Source organism: Brassica napus, chromosome A5 (genome assembly GCF_020379485.1).
Source record: "Brassica napus cultivar Da-Ae chromosome A5, Da-Ae, whole genome shotgun sequence".
Taxonomy (NCBI): Eukaryota; Viridiplantae; Streptophyta; class Magnoliopsida; order Brassicales; family Brassicaceae; genus Brassica; species Brassica napus.
Window position 1 is genome coordinate 24,228,988 of NC_063438.1, and position 19,183 is coordinate 24,248,170.

Here is a 19,183-nt window from a genome sequence, read left to right on the forward strand (position 1 = left end):
CATATATGCAACTTCTAATAAATTCGTTTGGGTTAATATTAGAGAAACTAGAGCCCGTGTCCGCGCTACGCGCGGATTACATGTTTAATTAAAGTATCGGTAAATTAAAATTGGGTGTTTTTTGTTTCTGAAAGTGTAAGTTAAATTTTGTTTTGTTTTTTAAAATATGAAGACGGGGGAAGCGCGTCATCTGTTTCATTTTTTAAAAGTAAAATTAGTTTTAATAATATATTGACGTAGGAAGCGATAACGTAAATTTTTAAAAAGTTGACTTGTGTCGTTTGCTATCAGGCTTAGGATAGTAGTTTATTTCTCTTTTGAAAGAGTTATATGATATCAATATCGTTGTCAAATTAGAAGCGTGATCCAGGTGTGGTTGTGAGTGATAGTTTCCCTGAAAAAGTGAAATATTTATAAGCATTTTGTTTGACAAAAACTTTATGTTTAGTTTATTACCTTCATGTAACCATAGAATGATACTTGTGATGATTACGATTTGGTTTTTTTTGGTAGATATGCGATTTAACTCCCTGAAATTAGCCGCCTCCTTGTCCCATAAAGTTAGACGTACCAATTTGGATCTACAAAAAATTATTGGATTATATTTTTTTTAGGTGGAAACCAATTTTTATTTAATAAAATGTTAATACCTGTCTAAACGGAATCCAATGATGATTCTTGTATCTATGTTGTGGTTATATAAATCATTTCCTTGGATGAGGCATATGCGGCCAACAACATCTGTGGGAATAATTTGTTTTTAAGTGACCAAAATAGCGAATTTATTGGTATGTGAGATATGTATGTTTTTTTTTTACCCGGGAGTAAATTGGTTGCACTTGCTAAGCTGATCAACTGGGGTAGCGTTGGGGCCGGAAAATGTATGAAGGAATTGGTGGAATATTTTCTTGAATCAGTGTAATAATTGTTGTCTCATTGATATTGATTATGTATGGTTGAACGGTAAGCTTGTACCGTCGGTTATTGAGAAGAAGATTAAAATATCTAATGTGATAAATTTTCCCTTCCTCGAACCGTCGGTACATTGTGTTAGACGTAGAAATAGGCACCCTTCTTTCCATTTTTTTTGTTCCTCATTAATGGTTAAAAGCAATCATTTGAAATGTAGTTGGAACCATTAAAAGTAAGTATTTTGTAGACAAACCTGGATGTCGAGACAAATGAAAGTTGTTCCTAGGAAAGCATTTTTATTTGTGTGATCTTCGGCTGCATGTTATGCACACATAAGAATGAGAATTATTTTGTATTGCACATTTTTAATAATTCTTATATTTTTTTGAACCATGGGTATTTGGAGGTGTTAATTTTTAATTATTATGGTAGGTTTGATAGTAGGTTTAAATTTTCATCAAATTTAATAATTAAATAACATAGAATATTGCTGGATTCACTCATTAAATTTTGTGTGTACCTTTCACTTTATTTCGTACTCATAGCGGCCGTCCACGTTTACGTTTCGTGGTGTTCGAACTTGATGACTCTGTTATTGGAAAGAAGAATATTTTTAATATATAAAGTTATCCTACTATATAAAAGAGACTATTTTGAGGGCTTCGAAGGTGTGCCACATGGACAAAAAAAATTTATTGCCAACCAATCTGCCATGTCATCCCAGACTGGGCTTCAGCCCAAAAAATTGAAAAAAAAGTTACGTACTGGCCCAGCCTCTTACGTATTCATATATCCTACGTATTTATATAAAAATTATGATTTCGTATTAAAATTTGAAATTCTTGTGTGAATTGAAGCAATAGAAAAAAAAAGAACAAACAATATGATAATACGAAATCATAATTTATATATAAATACGTAGGATATATGAATACGTAAGAGGTTGGGCCAGTACGTAACTTTTTTTTTTCAATTTTTTTGGGCTAAAACCCAGTCTTAGATAACATGGCAGATTGGTTGGCCAGGAATTTTTTTACCCATGTGGCACACCTTAGAAGCTTCCAAAATAGTCTCTTTCATATAGTAGGATTTTAAGGATAACGTTTTTTTAGTAATTTTTACAAAAACAGTTCTGAACGAAGAAAATAGCTAAAATAAATTTTATTAAAAAAATAAAAATATATAGTTAATTAATCTAGACTTAGGTTTACAGTTAAGGGATTAGGTTTTAGGAATATGATTTAAAATTTTTTAAAATAAATATTAAATTTAAAAAAATAAAATAGCTATTTTGGTTATTTTTTCTTTAAAAACTATTTATGTGACAAAAACTTAAAAATAACTATTTGAAAGAATTATTCTTCATATTTTCTTGTCATGATGTCAAGATTAATACTTGTTTAGTTAGCACATAAAATTTTTCCATGCAAGTCCTATTTAGTACAATAACATTTTCATGAAATTCCTATTTAATAATTAAATCACTATTATATCTAATATTGACCGACCATTATTTGAGTCAATAAGTATTTTTTTTCTGTCGGCTGAGTCAATAAATAATTTAAGCAGCACATCTACTCTAATGTTTAACGTGTTTATTGTTTTCTACGGACAAATTAATTAAAGCAAAAAGCAAAGAAAAGGAAAATTAGCAAAAGCTAGTATTTTCCCCATCTTCTATTTTGTATATATCCTTTGGAAATTTCCAAATTCTCGATACAGGGGCAAAATGGTCATTTCAGTTACTGAATTTTTCGAACCTATTTCGCTATTTTGTCCATCTTCTCAAACTTCTTTTTCGTCTTCGTCGTCTCCGATCTTAGGGTTTAAGAGAGTCGAATCACTAGTAGCGGGCAACAACCTCCACTCTCGGTCGCCGATCGAAATTCGCTTTCGCTAGTTACTCAGTATCGATCCCTTCGTTTCTCCGTTCTCTGATTATCCCGATTAGGGCTTGATCGGTGATGGTGTCTGGGTCCAGAACCGGCGGTAATCGGGCGATGGATGATGGAGATAGAAAGCTGATTGAGTCGATTAGAGAAATCGTGGGTAATCACACCGACGCCGATATCTACGCCGCCTTGAAAGAAGCTGACATGAACGCCGACGAGGCTGTGCAGAAGCTGATTCATCAAGGTTTCTCTCTCTCTCTCTCTTCGTCTCTTTGACGAAAGCTAGGGTCTTTGTGTGCGTATGTAGAATGCTGTAGATGGGTTATGCAAAAGTTTCGGTTTTTGATCTTATCTTACGGAGTTTTGTTGATAATTCGATGTATTATTCTGGTGGCGAGTTCGAATACTTGTGTTACTGTTTCTATTACCATTATGGTTTGCTAAAGGCTTTTTCTTTTTGTTCAGATCCTTTCCATGAGGTGAAGAGAAGAAGAGACAGGAAGAAAGAGGTAAGCTCACAATTGTTTTTTGCCCCTTCCACTGCATTTGAAGAAGGGGACTGGGTTGTTTTGTTTACAGTGTTTGTGTTACTAGTATGTATATCATTGGGTGTCTACGTGTGCTAAGTTTGTTGTGTTTAGTGGACATTCCAACCATCCTTAGTATGAAATTTTGTTGGTGCTTCGAAACTTTGTCAACTTTTCTATACATTCAAATAGTTTGCTGAATCCCTGGAGATCATTAGGATCCTTCTTTTATGTTTCCGGGTTCAGTTTGGCAGTCGTCTCTATGTGAGAAAGGGTGTTGCACATTTTTGTCTTATATGAACTCTGATTTTATGCGGAATGTCCTTTGTTTGCATCAGGTTGCAGTATTGGTTGAGCCTGCCGACGAAAAGAAACCTCTTGAAAGTGTTACCAGTGAGGTGAACGTTCGTACACAGCCTGAGCATAATGCTCGGAGAGGAGGCTACAGTAGGAATGTCTTCCCTAGGAACGCTGCTCCACGAGATGATTTTCATAAGAACACTGCTCCGCGAAATGAATTTCCTAGGAACGCTGCTCCACGAAATGAGTTTCCTAGGAACGCTGCTCAACAACATGAGTTTCATAGGAACCCTGCTCCACGTAATGTCTTTCCTAGGAACGCTGCTCCCCGAAATGCATTTCCTAGAGCTACTGGTAAATCAACATGATGATTTATACTTGCCAGTTTCTTTCGTTATGCCTATGCCACACAATCCCTTAGCCTCGGGTGAATATAAAAAAACAAAATGTGTAGGTCAAGGAAAATAGAAGAAACTGGATTGCAATGCATGTCTTGAATTTTTTTTTTTTTTGAATCTTTGTGATTGGCGTTAGGCCTCCCAGTTTCATGTAATGTATGGTCCATGTTCATCTATAAATGCTGTTTCGTATGTCTGAATTGGTTTGTTTCGTGTTAGTGCAGGATCCAAGAGAGAGTTTCGTGTTGTTAGAGACAATAGGTCTAATCCAAATGTTGGTGAAGAGTTGAAGCATACTTCCGCCCACCAGTCTTCTGGATTAGACATTAGCAAAGTAATGGCCTCTCAGGACCAAAAGGGGTATGTTCTTCAATTTTACATTATCCTGTTGTTCGTTTTCTAGCATGTTCTATCGGCGGCTTGCCTTGTTTTGCTTCTTTTTTTATATATATATATGTGCAAAAACATGATACTCTTTAATGATTGTTTTTAATGTTACTGTAAGGGAGTATGTCTCTGTAGCTGTACTATTACAAAAACTAAGTTACGAAGAACGTTTAAGCAATTAATAGGCATGCGTTAGTTTTCTGCATTGTCTTTTAGTAGATGGAGAGAATAATGCGTATGTTCCCTTGGTAGGCATCCCACTGCAGTTTACCGACATGGTTACTTCTTGGGAAATAGAAAGAAAGCCCCACTGAGAACTGTTATCTTATAATTTCGAGAAAAAGCTATGCTGAATTCAGATGAGAAAAATAAAGATTGCGGCTCTTATTTTCATTGTTTGCCAGCTTAACAGGTGGTTTTGGCAATCGTCGATCTCCTGGGGATCAAGATTTTTCCGAAGCTTGTAATGCATCAGCAGATGTCAGGCTCAGAGATGCTGAAATTGCTCCATTGCACCATCCAACCAGAAAAGAACTCTCTGATGGAAAGCGGACGGCCCGTAGTGTTACCTTGCCATCAACCAATTCAGTTATTGGTGTATATCCGTCTTCCACGGATCCAGTTCATGTACCATCTCCTGTTTCCAGATCATCACCTGTGGGAGCTATTAAACGTGAAGTAAGAGGTGGAGGCTTTGGTGGAAAACCTTCTGAAAATGTTGGTAAAGATCCATCTGCATGTGCGGGTTCTTTGTCAGGGTCCTCGATTAGAAAGATTGGGACTCCAAATGCACATCGATCATCTTCCCCAAATTCAAAGATTGATCAAGTCAGTCAAACTACTTTACGAGAGTCTGTTTTACCCAGCGGTGGGGAAAAGAATAGACCTGTTTTGAACAGGCAGCGTGGAAACAGAGGAAGCCAAAATGCTAGAACACAACAAGTTGGTGGTCATACAAAAGGTAATTTATGTGCAAGTATTAGTTCTGCTAACCATTTTGCCTCAGGAGGCACTATAGATTTTGCGTATAGCTGATGTCTTGGTTTATATAATCCTTTTTCAATCCATTTCCTATCATGACTTCTGATATTCTTGGTCAACCTGTTCTTAATGCAGGAGTCTCACAGAACAAGGAATGGAAGCCTAAACTAATTCAGAAATCTGTTGGACATAACCCTGGAGTAATTGGAACACCTGCAAAGTCTCAGGCTTGTCGTTCTGATGATATTTCCTCAAACTTGGAATCGGAGGCTGCTAAGGTGCAAGATAAGCTTTCGCATGTTCATATCAGTGAAAGCCAGAATGTCATCATCGCAGATCATATTCGCGTCCCAGAGACTGACCGATGTCAGCTTACTTTTGGTAGCTTTGTTCAAGAGTTTAGTTCTTCAGTGAATTCAGAATCTGCTTTCCAGGAATCATGCTCTTTAGAAGAACTTAGAGAAACTGATCGTAGGTAAGTTGGTGTTATTATTTGTTTTTGTACATTTTGAATAAAATTTAAGATCACCTTGCATCTTTCCTTAAGTAACTTGGTGATATTGTTTACAGTTCGCCAGTTTCTTCTCCAGAGACTTTAACTGATAGTCCGGGAGATAAGCCTATCGATATTCGTGATGATCATGTCAGAGTTTCTGAATCTGACTCACGTGTACCAGTGGCGTCTGAGCATCAGTTACCCGAAGAGAAGGAAGCTCACAGATCTGACAATTTGGATGAGTACTCGGAAATTCAATTGCTCAATAGGAACGGTCCACATTATACTCCTTTAGAGTTTGAAGAGCAGCAAGATCCTCCTGAGTTGCAAAAAGCTCCTGTAAGGTTTCCTGCAATTTGTACCTTTAGAAAATCCAAGGCATATATATATATACATTCCAAACTTACTCTCTTGTCCTTCCCAGCAGGCATATGGTAATCACGGTAGTTATGACTCTCCGTATGAAAACGTACGAGGACAAGGATTACCATCTCAGCAAGAGGTAATTTATTTTCCTGGCGTGCCAGCATTAAGTTGCCTTCAGGCTTTTCTTTGTGCAGAGTCATGATTATCTTTCATTTCATTAGGCAAGAAAAACTAACAAGGTATTATTTTGCTAATGGAGCAGGTGTTGAGTACTCAAATGGTGAACAATGGGCCTTCATCTACGATTCCCATGCTGCAGCAGCAGCAACAACAACAACAACAACAGGCGTCAATGCAACAGATGTACCCGCAGGTTCAAGTTGCACATTTCCCCAATCTGATGCCTTATCGTCAGTTCGTCTCCTATGTTCCCCAGATGCCCATGCCAGGCTACTCAGGTAACCCAGCAGCGTATGCACACCCTTCAAATGGAAATAGCTATGTTCTGATGCCTGGAGGTGGTTCTCATCCTGGCTCAAACGGTGTCAAGTATGGCATCCAGCAATTCAAGCCAGTCCCAACAGGTGGTCCTACTGGTTTTGGGACTTACAACAACAACCCTAATGCGTATCAGATTAATACTCCCAATGTAGTTGGAAACGCCATGGGTCTTGAAGATCCATCTCGCATGAAATACAAAGATGGGAATATCTACGTTCAAAACCCTCAGGTAATGTTAACAAAGATGGAACTTCCTCTTGCCCCAACCACAGTTTTTTGACCTTCTGTAATTCTGAGTTGTTTTTCTTTATATGACAGCAGCAGCCTGAGACTTCTGATATTTGGATGCAGAATCCAAGAGATCTTTCAAGCCTTCAGTCACCTCCATATTACAACGTAGCTGGTCAAACGCCTCATGGTGCTTATTTACCATCCCATACATCACATCCATCCTTCAACGCCGCTGCACAATCTCCTCAAATGCAGTTCCAGGGTCTCTTCCATCCCCCACAACCTGGTGCAATGGCGAATCAACACCACATGGGACCTGGGCTTGGTGGTAATGTTGGGGTTGTGCCCTCTCCTCCCTCTCAACTTGGTGCTTATCAGCAATCACAACTTGGTCATCCCAATTGGGGAGCAAACTTCTGAATAAAGTTCTAACCTCTCTCATCTGTCTAATGAATCATAATATAGCCGAAAGCAAATGTTTTGATTTTCTTTGTGAAACGGCCAAACTCTATTTTATTATCTTCTTTAGTTAATGAATGCATAAAATGCTTTGCCCTTCCCTGCTTCATAATTTTTTTTTTAACTGTTGCTATAGTTTCTTTCAAAGTGTCAAGTAAACAAACCCTACAACACATGTGATAGTGTTTTTAAGTATTGAACCCTCTGACTTGAACATTGTTGCTTGCTGAGTGTTTCCAATTGTCAGTGTTCTGTAAGTGTTGTCCAAGTTGTTGATGTTCTTCTTTGAGTTATGTGACCTCTCTCTCCATTTCTTCACATTCCATTTTCTTGATAGAGAATCATTAGTCGTTGAGTTTGACCTAACTTCCCTCTAGCCTTTAGAATAATATAAAACAAATATTCTTCACAAGAACTTGTTGAAGCTAAGCCTATAGGTTTTGATTAGCTCCTTGATTACTTTTGTTTTTTTGAGGTGTCATTGCACACTACGTCATCATAGCAACATAATCTGATTGATCGTTTTGTTGAAATATTTACTTTGCTTGGGGGAGGTGGGTCTGAACCAAGGGGGCAACTTCTTTGCTTAAGGACTAATTTGTACGTACTTTGCTTTGCTCCTCTCATATAATAGGCCGAAGCTTTTTCATCTCCTAATAAGTCCCACCTTTCATCTCCCAAGTCCCACCTTATTGAGAAATGATTACTCTATATTAATTTCTTGAACTCCATTATTTGGAGGTAACTAACACTTCTTTTGTTTCATTTTTAACCAGTATATGGTTAATTAAACGTGTCTTCACTGTTGAGTTCACTCTATTAATAATAGCCACCAAATAAAAAGCATATGGTTGGCTTGAGATTCACTGAAACTTTGTTAGAGTTTATGAAATTTAGCTTTTACTGAAAATGGTTTGAGGAGAATAAGTAATAAAAATTGGTTGTGATTAAGACTGGCTAGAGTAGGGGTTTATGGTCATCAGTTGAGATAACCTGCATGTAAGTAGGAGAAGAATGATGAGCCATTTTGGGCGTTCTTGACCTCTTTTTAGAGAAAAATTGTAAGAAAAAAACTAATTAAGAAGAATTGGTAATTTAAAACCAAATATAATTTATTAATTTTGTAACTTTACCTAATAAGTCAAAAGTACCCATGATCGGTAAGGGGATTGATAAGCATTACCTATAACTCCTACCACTTTGGCTAAATTAAAGGCTAGTTTGTTGAAATAAAAAGACTAATTTCTCTTAACAAATCATCTTTTGTTGAGACGTAACTGTAATGTTAGAGATTGTTTTTTACTACAATAAAAGGTTTGAAACGTTGTTCTTGAATGTCAACAAAAGGGCATGTCAAATCACAGATAGTGGAGTGATTCATAGACACGCATACACCAACATGTATGTATGTGGTAAGTATATTTTCTCATTTGATTGGTCTGTTTGAGCAAAATATGAAAAATCAAACGTATCTCATGAAGAGATTGCACCGTGTGCTGTCTAGCTATTTTGATTTAAAAGGAATCTGCTTTTTGCTATTGTATGCACCAACTCGAATTATGATGTGATTGGAATCAATTGTCTTTCTTTTGTCTATCATATCCACACATGCGTGCAATCCCTGCTACTCTTTTTTTATTATTATGTGAATTTGTTTTTCTAGTTAGTTCTTTACTATCAAATATTGCAAAAGGATAACAAAATTCTAAAGACGGTGTAGTGGGAGCGCAGATGTTGAAAGCAAAATGAATCCATTCACTTTTCTCTACGTGTTTTTGTTTATATGAACTACAACGTAGTTCTGGTAATACACGTATACAAAGCAAATGAATAGTTAAAAAGGGGACGCGGATGCATCCGGTCAAAGAAGAGTCTGCGAGTATGAAGTCTCGTGGATTCGAAGGGGCGATCATTCGTAAACGATGCAGTTTTACACGGTCAAAGACGAGTTCTACGAGTGTGAAATGTCGTGGATTCGATGGTCATTCACAAACTACATGCGATCATTCATAATTTATAAACAATGGAGTTTTACACAATTTTCAATTGTGTGTGCATGTGTTCAAAGCAAAATAGTCGAATTTCCTCTTTCTTTTTTTGGTAATAAACCTTATAGTTTATATATTACATTAGCTCGATTTCTTCTTTGTTGCATTTTCTAATACTTAAGTGTCGCTTTCTTTATACAATTCAAACATGTTTAATTAGTCTCATAAAGATTAAAAATAACGATTTACACTTATACGTTGCATGGTTTTTTAGTCTTTAATTTGAAAGCCCTTTTACAAAAAAGAAAACTTATATGATTAATATACATACACATTAGTTTAAGGCATAGTAGTAATCTATCATTTCCTTCATTTGTTTTTCATTTTTTAAGTATTGATTGATTGATGACATTAGAATAATAAATAAATGGAGTTTTCCTTAGCCCACGGGAGTAATCATTTTGCAAATGAGCACCATTAACCTTTTGAACATGCTTAATTATTTATCACATATCCATTTAGATATTGTTTAAAACATACATCCTAAAACCAAAGTTACGCCAAGAGAAATTTACATTTACTTTTTTTGTTAAAGAAAAATTTACATTTACAAATGAATATAGTTATGTTAACCTATATATATTACTATATATAAGTTTACCGAGAGTACTATAACTGTATTGGTTATAAGCTATAACTACGTACCACATGCGTATGTGTATTAAGGACATCATTTTGACATTTGTATTTTGAAAATGATTTTTCTCATCAATAAACACACAATTAAAACTTATATACGAGATGATTAAGAAAAATTTGCGTCTACAAGTCATTTCACTAATATTAATATCATCATAAAGTGCTTTCCGTTCGCCGTATAGTACTTAGCTTTACATATCATACATGTGCGAGACTAATTAATCTACACACTTCTATTAATTCTTACAGAACATACCATACTATTAATTTTTCCTTTAAAAGAAAGTATTTAAGGGCAAAGTCTAATATGTTTGTTATAAACACATAAGTTATAACCATTTATTTTATCAATCGAATCTTACGCACTCCGTGAAGTATTTGCACCGATTGCTAGCACCAAATCTATACAAATAACCTCTTTATCTATAAAAAATGCTCTAATATATAGAAAATGATTGATATATACAGTATGTCACTTCCCTAAACTATGCAGTAAATAAGCCTAAGTTCGCTCAAATAGTAAGGCAACCGGTTAGGCAACAATTAGGAGCGGATTGGATCGATATTTTTTATAGTAACTATTTAATTAGGATACACAACATATACTTTTTTTACGAATATGAGAAAATTTTGATTACGGTCAATGATTTAAAGTTAAAATCAAGCTGTATAAAAAGAATTCTTTTGATGTTAAAAAAAGATCCTTATATGGGTGAAAATCGGAAAGAAACGAGTTAGATTTTAACATAAATGTAAGTCATCATGACATAAGTTAATTATTTGAATTCAAAAACAATATTGATAATAAATTATTAATAACTAATAATAAATTATTCTTATTTAAAATTAATCAAAAATATTTTAATTGATATTATAACAGTGTTGGGTCACTCCTGTATGGTAAAAGAAAGTGACGTTCACTGTGATTCATCATAATTAAAACTCATCTATACTTGCTAAATAAAGCCTGATTTTGTTAATCAGATAGATGATCTTGTCTTAATCCCGCTGTCTATGTCTAATCATTTCCATTATACTGTTGGCTCCCTGCTGTTTTGCCCTGTGCTTCTTAGCAGAAAGCTCATATGTTTTATTTAATTTGTACTATAATTTGTTAGAGACTCTAAACATAGCATTATAAAACACAAAATTAACAGAGTTTTGTAAGAGACTTATAGAGTTTGAATACTATATATATATAACTTTTATCTCAAAATTCCGCCGACGTTATTTTAATACTCCATCCGTTTCATAAAAATCCATGTTCTAGAAAAAAAATTGTTTCAAAAAGATCTATTTTTTACTTTTTCAATGTATTATATAATGAAAAATTGTAAATTTCAAAAAAATTAGTGGTGTTTATTGGATTTCTATTGGTTAAAAATTATGAAAAATTGTTATTCACAAAAAAAATAATGTATTTACAATCAAGTTTTAATGTGTTTTATTAGTATGTGTGAAAATCTAAAATATGTATTTTTTGAAACGGAGGGAGTAACATTTTGGATAATTTGATACATTAGACTAATTAAACTGAGTGTTTGAAACGGTTCGGTTATATAATTAAAATGTAAATTAACTAGCCAGGTTGTTTATAATCACCAAATATAATTTCTTATAGTGACTACACTGGAAACTCAATTGCCAATTAAAAGTGGGCTGCAAAATCATGGTTAGTAATGAGAAATGCTGGTTTAGTGTTAGGTTAATAAGTGATATAGTCTCTTTAGCCGCATTATTTGACTGTTCCTTCATCCTCCAAAAGTCTCTTCTTTTTAACCATTCTTTACAATTCACTAACACAACGTTGTTTCTTATTTCTTGTTTCTAAATTCTAAAGCTAAAGCCTATAGTTTCTGCAGGGTTTTCCAAAATCTCCATAGCTTTCTTTTTCTTTACTCCTATTTTTCAAAACACAAGATTCACTACGAGTTCATCTAACCGCTTTGTTATAACTTATATCTCGCCGTAAATCATTCCGAATGCACTAGAACTTGAGAATATTAGTGATGATCTCAAAATATTCTGTTGTACGACTTTTAGTCCCACTTGTACTGCCACCCGAAACCTTGATCCATGTTCCTTTTACACCAAAGTAGAGACATATAGTCATCGGCTAAGCTTGATTTCCAAGGGCCGGGTGTCTCCTTTTACTTCCGATCACGATCTTAGGAACGCCCCAAAATACTATTTGTTCATCATATCATTTACGTCTCTATAATAACAACCAAACCTCGAATAATGTTGTGTAATCACTAATCAGTAAATAAGAAAATGTGGTCGATCGAATGTTGTAGAACGATGTATTTTTGCAGTACTACTTAATTAGACATTCATAGGTTTAGAAAACAAAAAAGAAAAAAGTGTAATGGACCCAAGTATCAATATTGGGTTTGCTGTAATAGACTACAGATTTTTGTTGTAGTACTTAAAAAATACAGAAAAATAAATAAAATGAAAAACAAACAAGACTTATGATGAGGGAAGGAACAACTTTAATCTTTTACTTTATAAGTAGGGAACACATAAGTGAATCTTTGGGTCATGTCATGTGAATAAAGGCTACGTTGCTCTGTAACCCAGCAGTGATCTCCTATAACTCTTTTGATTCAAGACAAATTCTTAAACCTAACCATTTTGATTATGACTAAAGAAAAAACACATATTTTAGATATCAGAAGATCTATAATATATTGCCACCACCATGGACCATTGTCAAGAAGAAAGATAGCACAGGTTTTTCGTCTAATGTTTTTAGATTACTATCTCTAAGGACCATTGTTTATAGTTAGGTTAATGTCGTCAATGTGTTACCACTCAAGGTCAGTATCATACTTGTTGCTGAGAGCCATTGTTGATCCATCGCATGTAGTTTGGTGAATTCAAATTGAACCATTCAAAGTAAAATGGTTTTTCACCTTCTAATAAAAACATGGAGTTCAATATTTTTACCACTATATGTTAAAGTTATAATATAAAGTATTATTGAAAATAAAGAAAATGAGGTAGATAAAAGATGATTGGTGTTCATAAACTGTCGACAAAGACACGTGGCAATGATTGCCAGTTGTCTGCCTCCTTCCTCTCTTTTAAAACACACTTTCTCTCTTCTCCTTCCTCCTCTTCTCTCACATCTTCACAAAAGCTTATTCTTCTAAACAGAAATGGAGACTTGGGAGAAGCCAAGACTTTCATCTTCAAGAGATCACTACCGTCAACCTTCCTTCTCCTCCACTCTCCTCGACCAAATCTACCGCTCCATCGACGACTCCCCTCCCCTAGAATCCACTAGAAAGAAGAAGCACCCGCACCGTAATAACACATCTCTTCACGAGGAACATGCTTCAGACAAACTCGTCTTTCACCGCCGCTCCATCGCCGCTGACTTCGAGAGATCCCGGAGAACCACCGCCACCTCCATCTCCTCCGTTTTCCTCACATATTCCAACTCCAGCTCCTCTGACTCAAGCGGGCTCTCCTCCTCCGAGCTAGACTCCTTCTACCTACGCTCCAAGTCCTCTCCTCCGCACACTCGTCAACCGAAGCCTATTCGAACCTCCGTGGTAGAGAAACCTAGCAGCAAACAAGAACACGGTGGTTTCTTGAGAACCAAGTCAAAGGCGTTAAAGATCTACACCGACTTGAAAAAAGTGAAACAACCTCTCTCTCCCGGAGGACGCCTCGCTACTTTCCTCAACTCTCTCTTCACAAACGCATCAAGCAACCATAAGAAGCTTAAAAAAATCAACACCACCGTCTCTTCCTCAGCGGAGCAGCCACCACAGTCCTCCTCCAACACCACATGCTCCTCCACGTCCTCTTTCTCCAGATCTTGCTTAAGCAAAACTCCATCGTCGAGTGGTAAATCCAAAAGATCCGTAAGGTTCTGTCCAGTGAACGTTATCCTCGACGAAGACTCCTCCATCCATATCCCTTACGGTTATAGTAACAAGCTGCATGGAAACAACGTCGAACGCCACGTCATGGAGGAGGAGAACCGACGCGTTATCGAAGCGGCTAAGGATCTTATTAGGACGTACCAAAAGAACAAGGATCATTTGGCCGTGACAACGTGCGACAATGTTCAAGAAGATGACGAGGATGATATTGATGATGATGCGGCGAGTTACGCGAGCTCTGACCTGTTTGAGTTGGAGAATCTTTCGGCTATTGGGATCGAGAGGTATCGAGAAGAGTTACCAGTCTACGAGACCACTCGTTTGGATAATACGAATCGAGCTATTGCTACAAGTTTAATTGTATAATAATAATGTATTTAGTGAAAATGGTTGGGGTGGTTATATTAGTTTCTATAAAATTTTAAAACGGTTTTTTTCCTCTTGAGGCTGTTCATGTTTTACCGTGTTCTAAAACTTATTTTTTCTTCTTTCTTAGCTTCTTTTATATTAAGTAACTTGTGTATAATAACTATGTTAATCATGGCGTATTTTGGTCATAGCTATGCGGCCTAACTAGCTTTCTGTGAGGTTTAACTAATAACTAATCTTTACTGAGAATTTCAAAACCTGTGGTTATCTGACAAAAGAACAAAGAGGAACATAAGTTTTTCTAATCTGTCACCAAATAGAACAGCAAAGAGTCTTTGCCTTTTCTTTTGTTTGCAAACTAAATTCTACGAGAGATTTGAGTAGAAGAAAAAATTAAAGATAATTAATGAATAAAAAAGTAAAAGAGTTCGATTTGATGCTCTACTAATAATGATCAATAAGATGGGCGAACAAAAGTGAAAGAGACTTGGTCTCAAATGTCATGGACAATAGTATCCAATATTTGATTCTTTTCGAGTACTTTTGTTTTGTCCCAATTTGATTGGATTTGGCTTCTCCTGCTCTAGCTTAAAAATGATAGTGTTGGTTTTGTAAGTATCGAGTGTTATAACACACGCTAGCGTTCTTTCCCCTTCATCATATCATCGGTGGCTAAAACCACAAAATTATGAACTTCCATACATGAGTATAGATGTTTGATTCTGTTATATACCAATGGGAAATAGTATTTGATCTCTTGTTAACTATTTCTTAACACAAAGCGAAATGGACATGCAAATATAGATACTAGAATAGTAAAAGTTTCAGTTCAAAACACTATTTACTTCTTTTTGTTAATCAAACACTATTTACTATTTAAAATTTTCAGAATCGTGTATTATTAATATACACGTGTACGTACGTAAGTCAGTTTGACAACTTTGGATTTGATTGCGTTGATTGAACGAGAAAGAATCCATATCTAACGTTATAAATTTATAATGCATATTAATTTATTCATAGTTCGGGAATTTATTTGAACATGCTTACTACACTATTAAAATGATGAAGTGACTGACAACAAACAAAAGAAAAGCATATGAGAAATATGAAATTTGATACAAAGTAACTAACAAGATTGGACCACTGAATCATAGCATTATGATAGGCTATTAAAGTATAAAAACATGCTAATTGCCTTGAAATTTATGTATTTAGTTAAGTATAAAAAAAATTGAATATTGCCTAAACAAAGCTATAAAAAGGCTAATATGAGGCTATTTGGTCAAAAGTTGCGTAGCCAAGAAAGAAAAATCCGATACAAAGAGAGATCGCATACATAGTACGGACCCATTTTCCCACTTTCATTTTCTTTTCGTTTGTTTAATCACTTTAATAAAACGGTTGTTTTTATTATGTATAGCTTACAAATCCCGCATCATCGAGAATCAATCCTTTAATAGCTTCAATAAGAAAAAAGTTTCAAAAGAACTCATATATGTTTCTCATAAAAGAAAATTATATAAATAATAGTGTGAGAATTGAGAAGGGTTTTTGATTAATGAAAAAAACAGTTAAACCAATTTACCGTTAGTATATAAATGAAAGTTTATCTGCCACATTGTAGAGTACTGTATAGAGAAAATCAAATACATTCGATGTTGAATTGATCAAACACTCAGTTATTAATCAAAATGGTTTATGACTCAAGTGTATAAACGGATACTTACGTCGGTAAGTAAGTACACTAATGTGGATTTGTCCCTATTCGTGGTGGGTGAAGTGGGGGAGTTGTGAAAAGTGAAAATATAATCATGAGAGTAACGTGCTGGATTTAGCCAATTAATTTGCAAAAGTTGACTCCAACAATCAAATCTAGTCAATTAAATAAGTAATTACTTTTGTATATAAACCAAAATGGCGGTAAGGACGAATTTGACAATCATTTTCTGTAAGTTTGAAAAACGTTTATTCTAAGATATATAAGACACTAGCTAGTTCGCTACCCATTTGTGATGAAAAATCAATTATAGAGTAGAAAAAGAAGAAGAAAAATAATAGAATACTATATATCGATTGTACGTATATATTGAATGAAGAAGTTATTCGTGATGATACAAATCAATAAAAGCATTTGGACAGCTATAACATGCAACAAAAAAAAAATTGCTATGTGGGTATAAAGATAAAAGGATAACTAAGGGGCATACAATGTCCCATATCAACCATGCACAACTCGTCATTCGCATGCACTACCAGCTATATCTATATAATATTAACTAGGCTAGCTAGGGCTTGCTCCATTTCAAATCACACAAGCTTAGACTCACACTCGATCGATTATAAGTATATATTAAATGCGATAGAACTCACTCTCTATATCGTGAGTGTGCACGGACGTGTACATGTCGTCGTAAAACGGTACATGGTGCAATGGTGGTGGGACACTCTCAACACTATTATTAACTTTCCTATGAGTATATGTATTTACGCAAGTCATAGCAAATCTGCATTCGACAATTATAGATTCTGAAATACTAATACTCCAAACAATTAATAGATCATGAAAATAGTATTAAATGCTGATATTGATCGATGTTTTCCCCTGAGAAATCAGTTTTATCATTCAGAAACAAAAGGATAACTTAAATTACACAAATTATATTGATATATACATATATATATATATAAACAAAACTATATAGGCAAATATCATATGTTTTGTTTTCCATGGTAGTTAGTATAAATTATAAATATAATTACAGAAAACATGTTTTTTAAAATAATACATTTTCAAGGGAAAATGTATAGAAGGAACACATTAGTCAACATTATTGAAACAATTCTAAACAGTTAAAATACTGATTGCTTTGCTTTTTTTTTTTTTTTTACTTTTTGCCGTAAAACTAATTTTTAAAATTTTAAGTTTTGTTAATCATACACTATGTAATTTTTAATTTTCATTTCTTGAAATGGTATTAAGATTCTTAGAATTTTTTTTTTTTGAAACAACAAATGGGTAATAGAAAATGTTTGGAAGAAAACAAGAGCGATGGACCAATGAAAAAGACAGGTTTGGATCGGAAACGAGTGGATATAAATTTAGCCCGCACGTGACGGGTGGTCGCTTCAAGTGTCGTAACTCTCTCACTCTCACGTGCGCGCACGTGTTAACCCTCTTATATTATTTCACCTGATCCCTATAAGAGAAAATATCTACCAATCAATCCACATCAGATGTGGACGACAATGGAATAGCAAAAAGATGGCAAACACTGTGCTCTTTTGAAAAATACGATACCAACAAAACATCAATAAGATATATACACTGTTTAGATATAGTTATATAAAATCAATTATATCTTGTAAAATGTAACATTTAATAATTGTTATTTGTCCTTACTTATTCTCATATGCGAATTTAGAAATTAAGCTGTAGACAATTGATACACATCTGATTTCTCATGTGGGTTTAATCTAGTTTGTTTTTGAAGGAGTTGTATTTATTGGTAAAAACACTAGAGGGAAAGCAAAATAAGAGAATGTTGGAAGCTAGACCCCAAAACATACTAACAAACAAGAATGCTTTTGTTTGTTTCCAAGAAGATTAATGTTGTGGTTGTATCTTTTTGTCTGAACATCCATGAAATGGGGGACGTGTAGCTCTTTCTTTCGTTCATCTTTTATGACGTTCATCGTCATGTTACGTTAAAGGGTATAATTCGTAACTTTTTCTTATTGCTCAATGACCCTAATGTTTTCCAAAAGTTGGAGATACAAACTAGGATTGAGAGGATGACGAAGATACAGATAACTCATACGTGATCTTGATATCAAGACATTTGCGTAATTTATTTAGAAAAAAGTTAGTTATATATATATGGATTTTTTTTTTACTTTCGGACATGACCCAACAAAAATATGAACCGGGTTAGTTTTCAGCTATTAGACTAATATATCATGGATATTTGACGTTGTTTATGTTTTCTATGAGACATAAAATCCTTTTAAATGAATGTTAAATTTGTTCATATTATAAAAAAAAAATTTACAACTTGTGTTACTTTATTTGGATGAAAAGAAAGGTATACTTGGAAACTAAAAACTTCGTCTTTAAAACTCCATTTAGCGAGAAGCGAACCATATACTCATTTGCCTGAGAATATTTTGCTTCAACTCTGCCCCTTACTGAATCAATGCAGTTGCGTATGTGCTTGTCAACATAAGCAATCAGGAGGGTCGGCTCGTGAGATGTTGTCCATGCTGTCTGCTATTTCTCTCTCGCCACGTTATTTATACTAGATTGAAAAACCGTGCGAACCAAGAACCCTCGTGTGCCATCCAAATAGAGTCCGCTGTAGATTCTGGCTCCAGTCATTCGAATAATTGTGATTTAGCAAGTTTCTTGTGAGGCTAATCCAAATAAACTCAAGAGTCAGGACACGGAAAAATAAGCGGTTTCTTGTTTCGATGGTGTCAACGCAACCACAATTAAGTAATGCACAAGAGAAATCAAGAAACAAAATAGATATAAGCAAACACACCTATGTTTTATTAGAAATCGTCTAAACAATCTATTACAAAACTTGATTAATCAGCTTTATCCAGCTTGTTAACACCCTAACAATTGCTACTGAAAAATTCATAATCTATCCAAACTTGTCTATCTATCGTCGTATGCTTCAACGTCTGTTTCAGCACGACCCAATAATACTCTTAAGTAATTTTTATCCTTCCTATATAATAATAACTCAGTGTCTTATAGAATACACAAGCCT

General features: G+C 34.8%; 2 protein-coding genes across 6 annotated transcripts; both read left to right on the plus strand.

Moving 5' to 3' along the window:
- The first annotated feature begins 2,686 nt into the window (after positions 1 to 2,686).
- Positions 2,687 to 7,547, plus strand: LOC111215723. Of its 5 annotated transcripts, none has more exons than XM_022719738.2 (10): positions 2,687 to 3,048; positions 3,270 to 3,313; positions 3,670 to 3,985; positions 4,254 to 4,389; positions 4,821 to 5,377; positions 5,533 to 5,872; positions 5,968 to 6,232; positions 6,318 to 6,395; positions 6,522 to 6,989; positions 7,079 to 7,547. In XM_022719738.2, exons 1-10 carry the CDS (start codon positions 2,877 to 2,879, stop codon positions 7,409 to 7,411), a joined length of 2,709 nt encoding a protein of 902 aa, XP_022575459.2. In that variant the 5' UTR covers positions 2,687 to 2,876; the 3' UTR covers positions 7,412 to 7,547. The 5 variants fall into 5 exon arrangements, with proteins under 5 accessions (XP_022575459.2, XP_048635823.1, XP_022575461.2 ...); XM_048779866.1 differs by having other exon boundaries at positions 2,688 to 3,048; positions 7,112 to 7,547; XM_022719740.2 differs by having other exon boundaries at positions 2,689 to 3,048; positions 6,321 to 6,395.
- Positions 7,548 to 13,231: 5,684 nt separating this feature from the next.
- Positions 13,232 to 14,593, plus strand: LOC111215725 (protein BIG GRAIN 1-like A). The gene has a single exon (XM_022719743.2). The coding sequence runs from the start codon at positions 13,302 to 13,304 to the stop codon at positions 14,400 to 14,402; it is 1,101 nt and encodes a 366-aa protein (XP_022575464.2). The 5' UTR covers positions 13,232 to 13,301; the 3' UTR covers positions 14,403 to 14,593.
- The last annotated feature ends 4,590 nt before the right edge of the window (positions 14,594 to 19,183 follow it).

Excerpts from the sequence above, each read along its gene's own strand:
- LOC111215725 (XM_022719743.2), top strand. The coding sequence starts at position 13,302 with ATGGAGACTTGGGAGAAGCCAAGACTTTCATCTTCAAGAGATCACTAC.
- LOC111215723 (XM_022719738.2), top strand. The coding sequence starts at position 2,877 with ATGGTGTCTGGGTCCAGAACCGGCGGTAATCGGGCGATGGATGATGGA. Across the intron at positions 3,049-3,269 it reads GCAGAAGCTGATTCATCAAG|ATCCTTTCCATGAGGTGAAG; the intron begins GTTTCTCTCTCT and ends CTTTTTGTTCAG. Across the intron at positions 4,390-4,820 it reads GCCTCTCAGGACCAAAAGGG|CTTAACAGGTGGTTTTGGCA; the intron begins GTATGTTCTTCA and ends ATTGTTTGCCAG.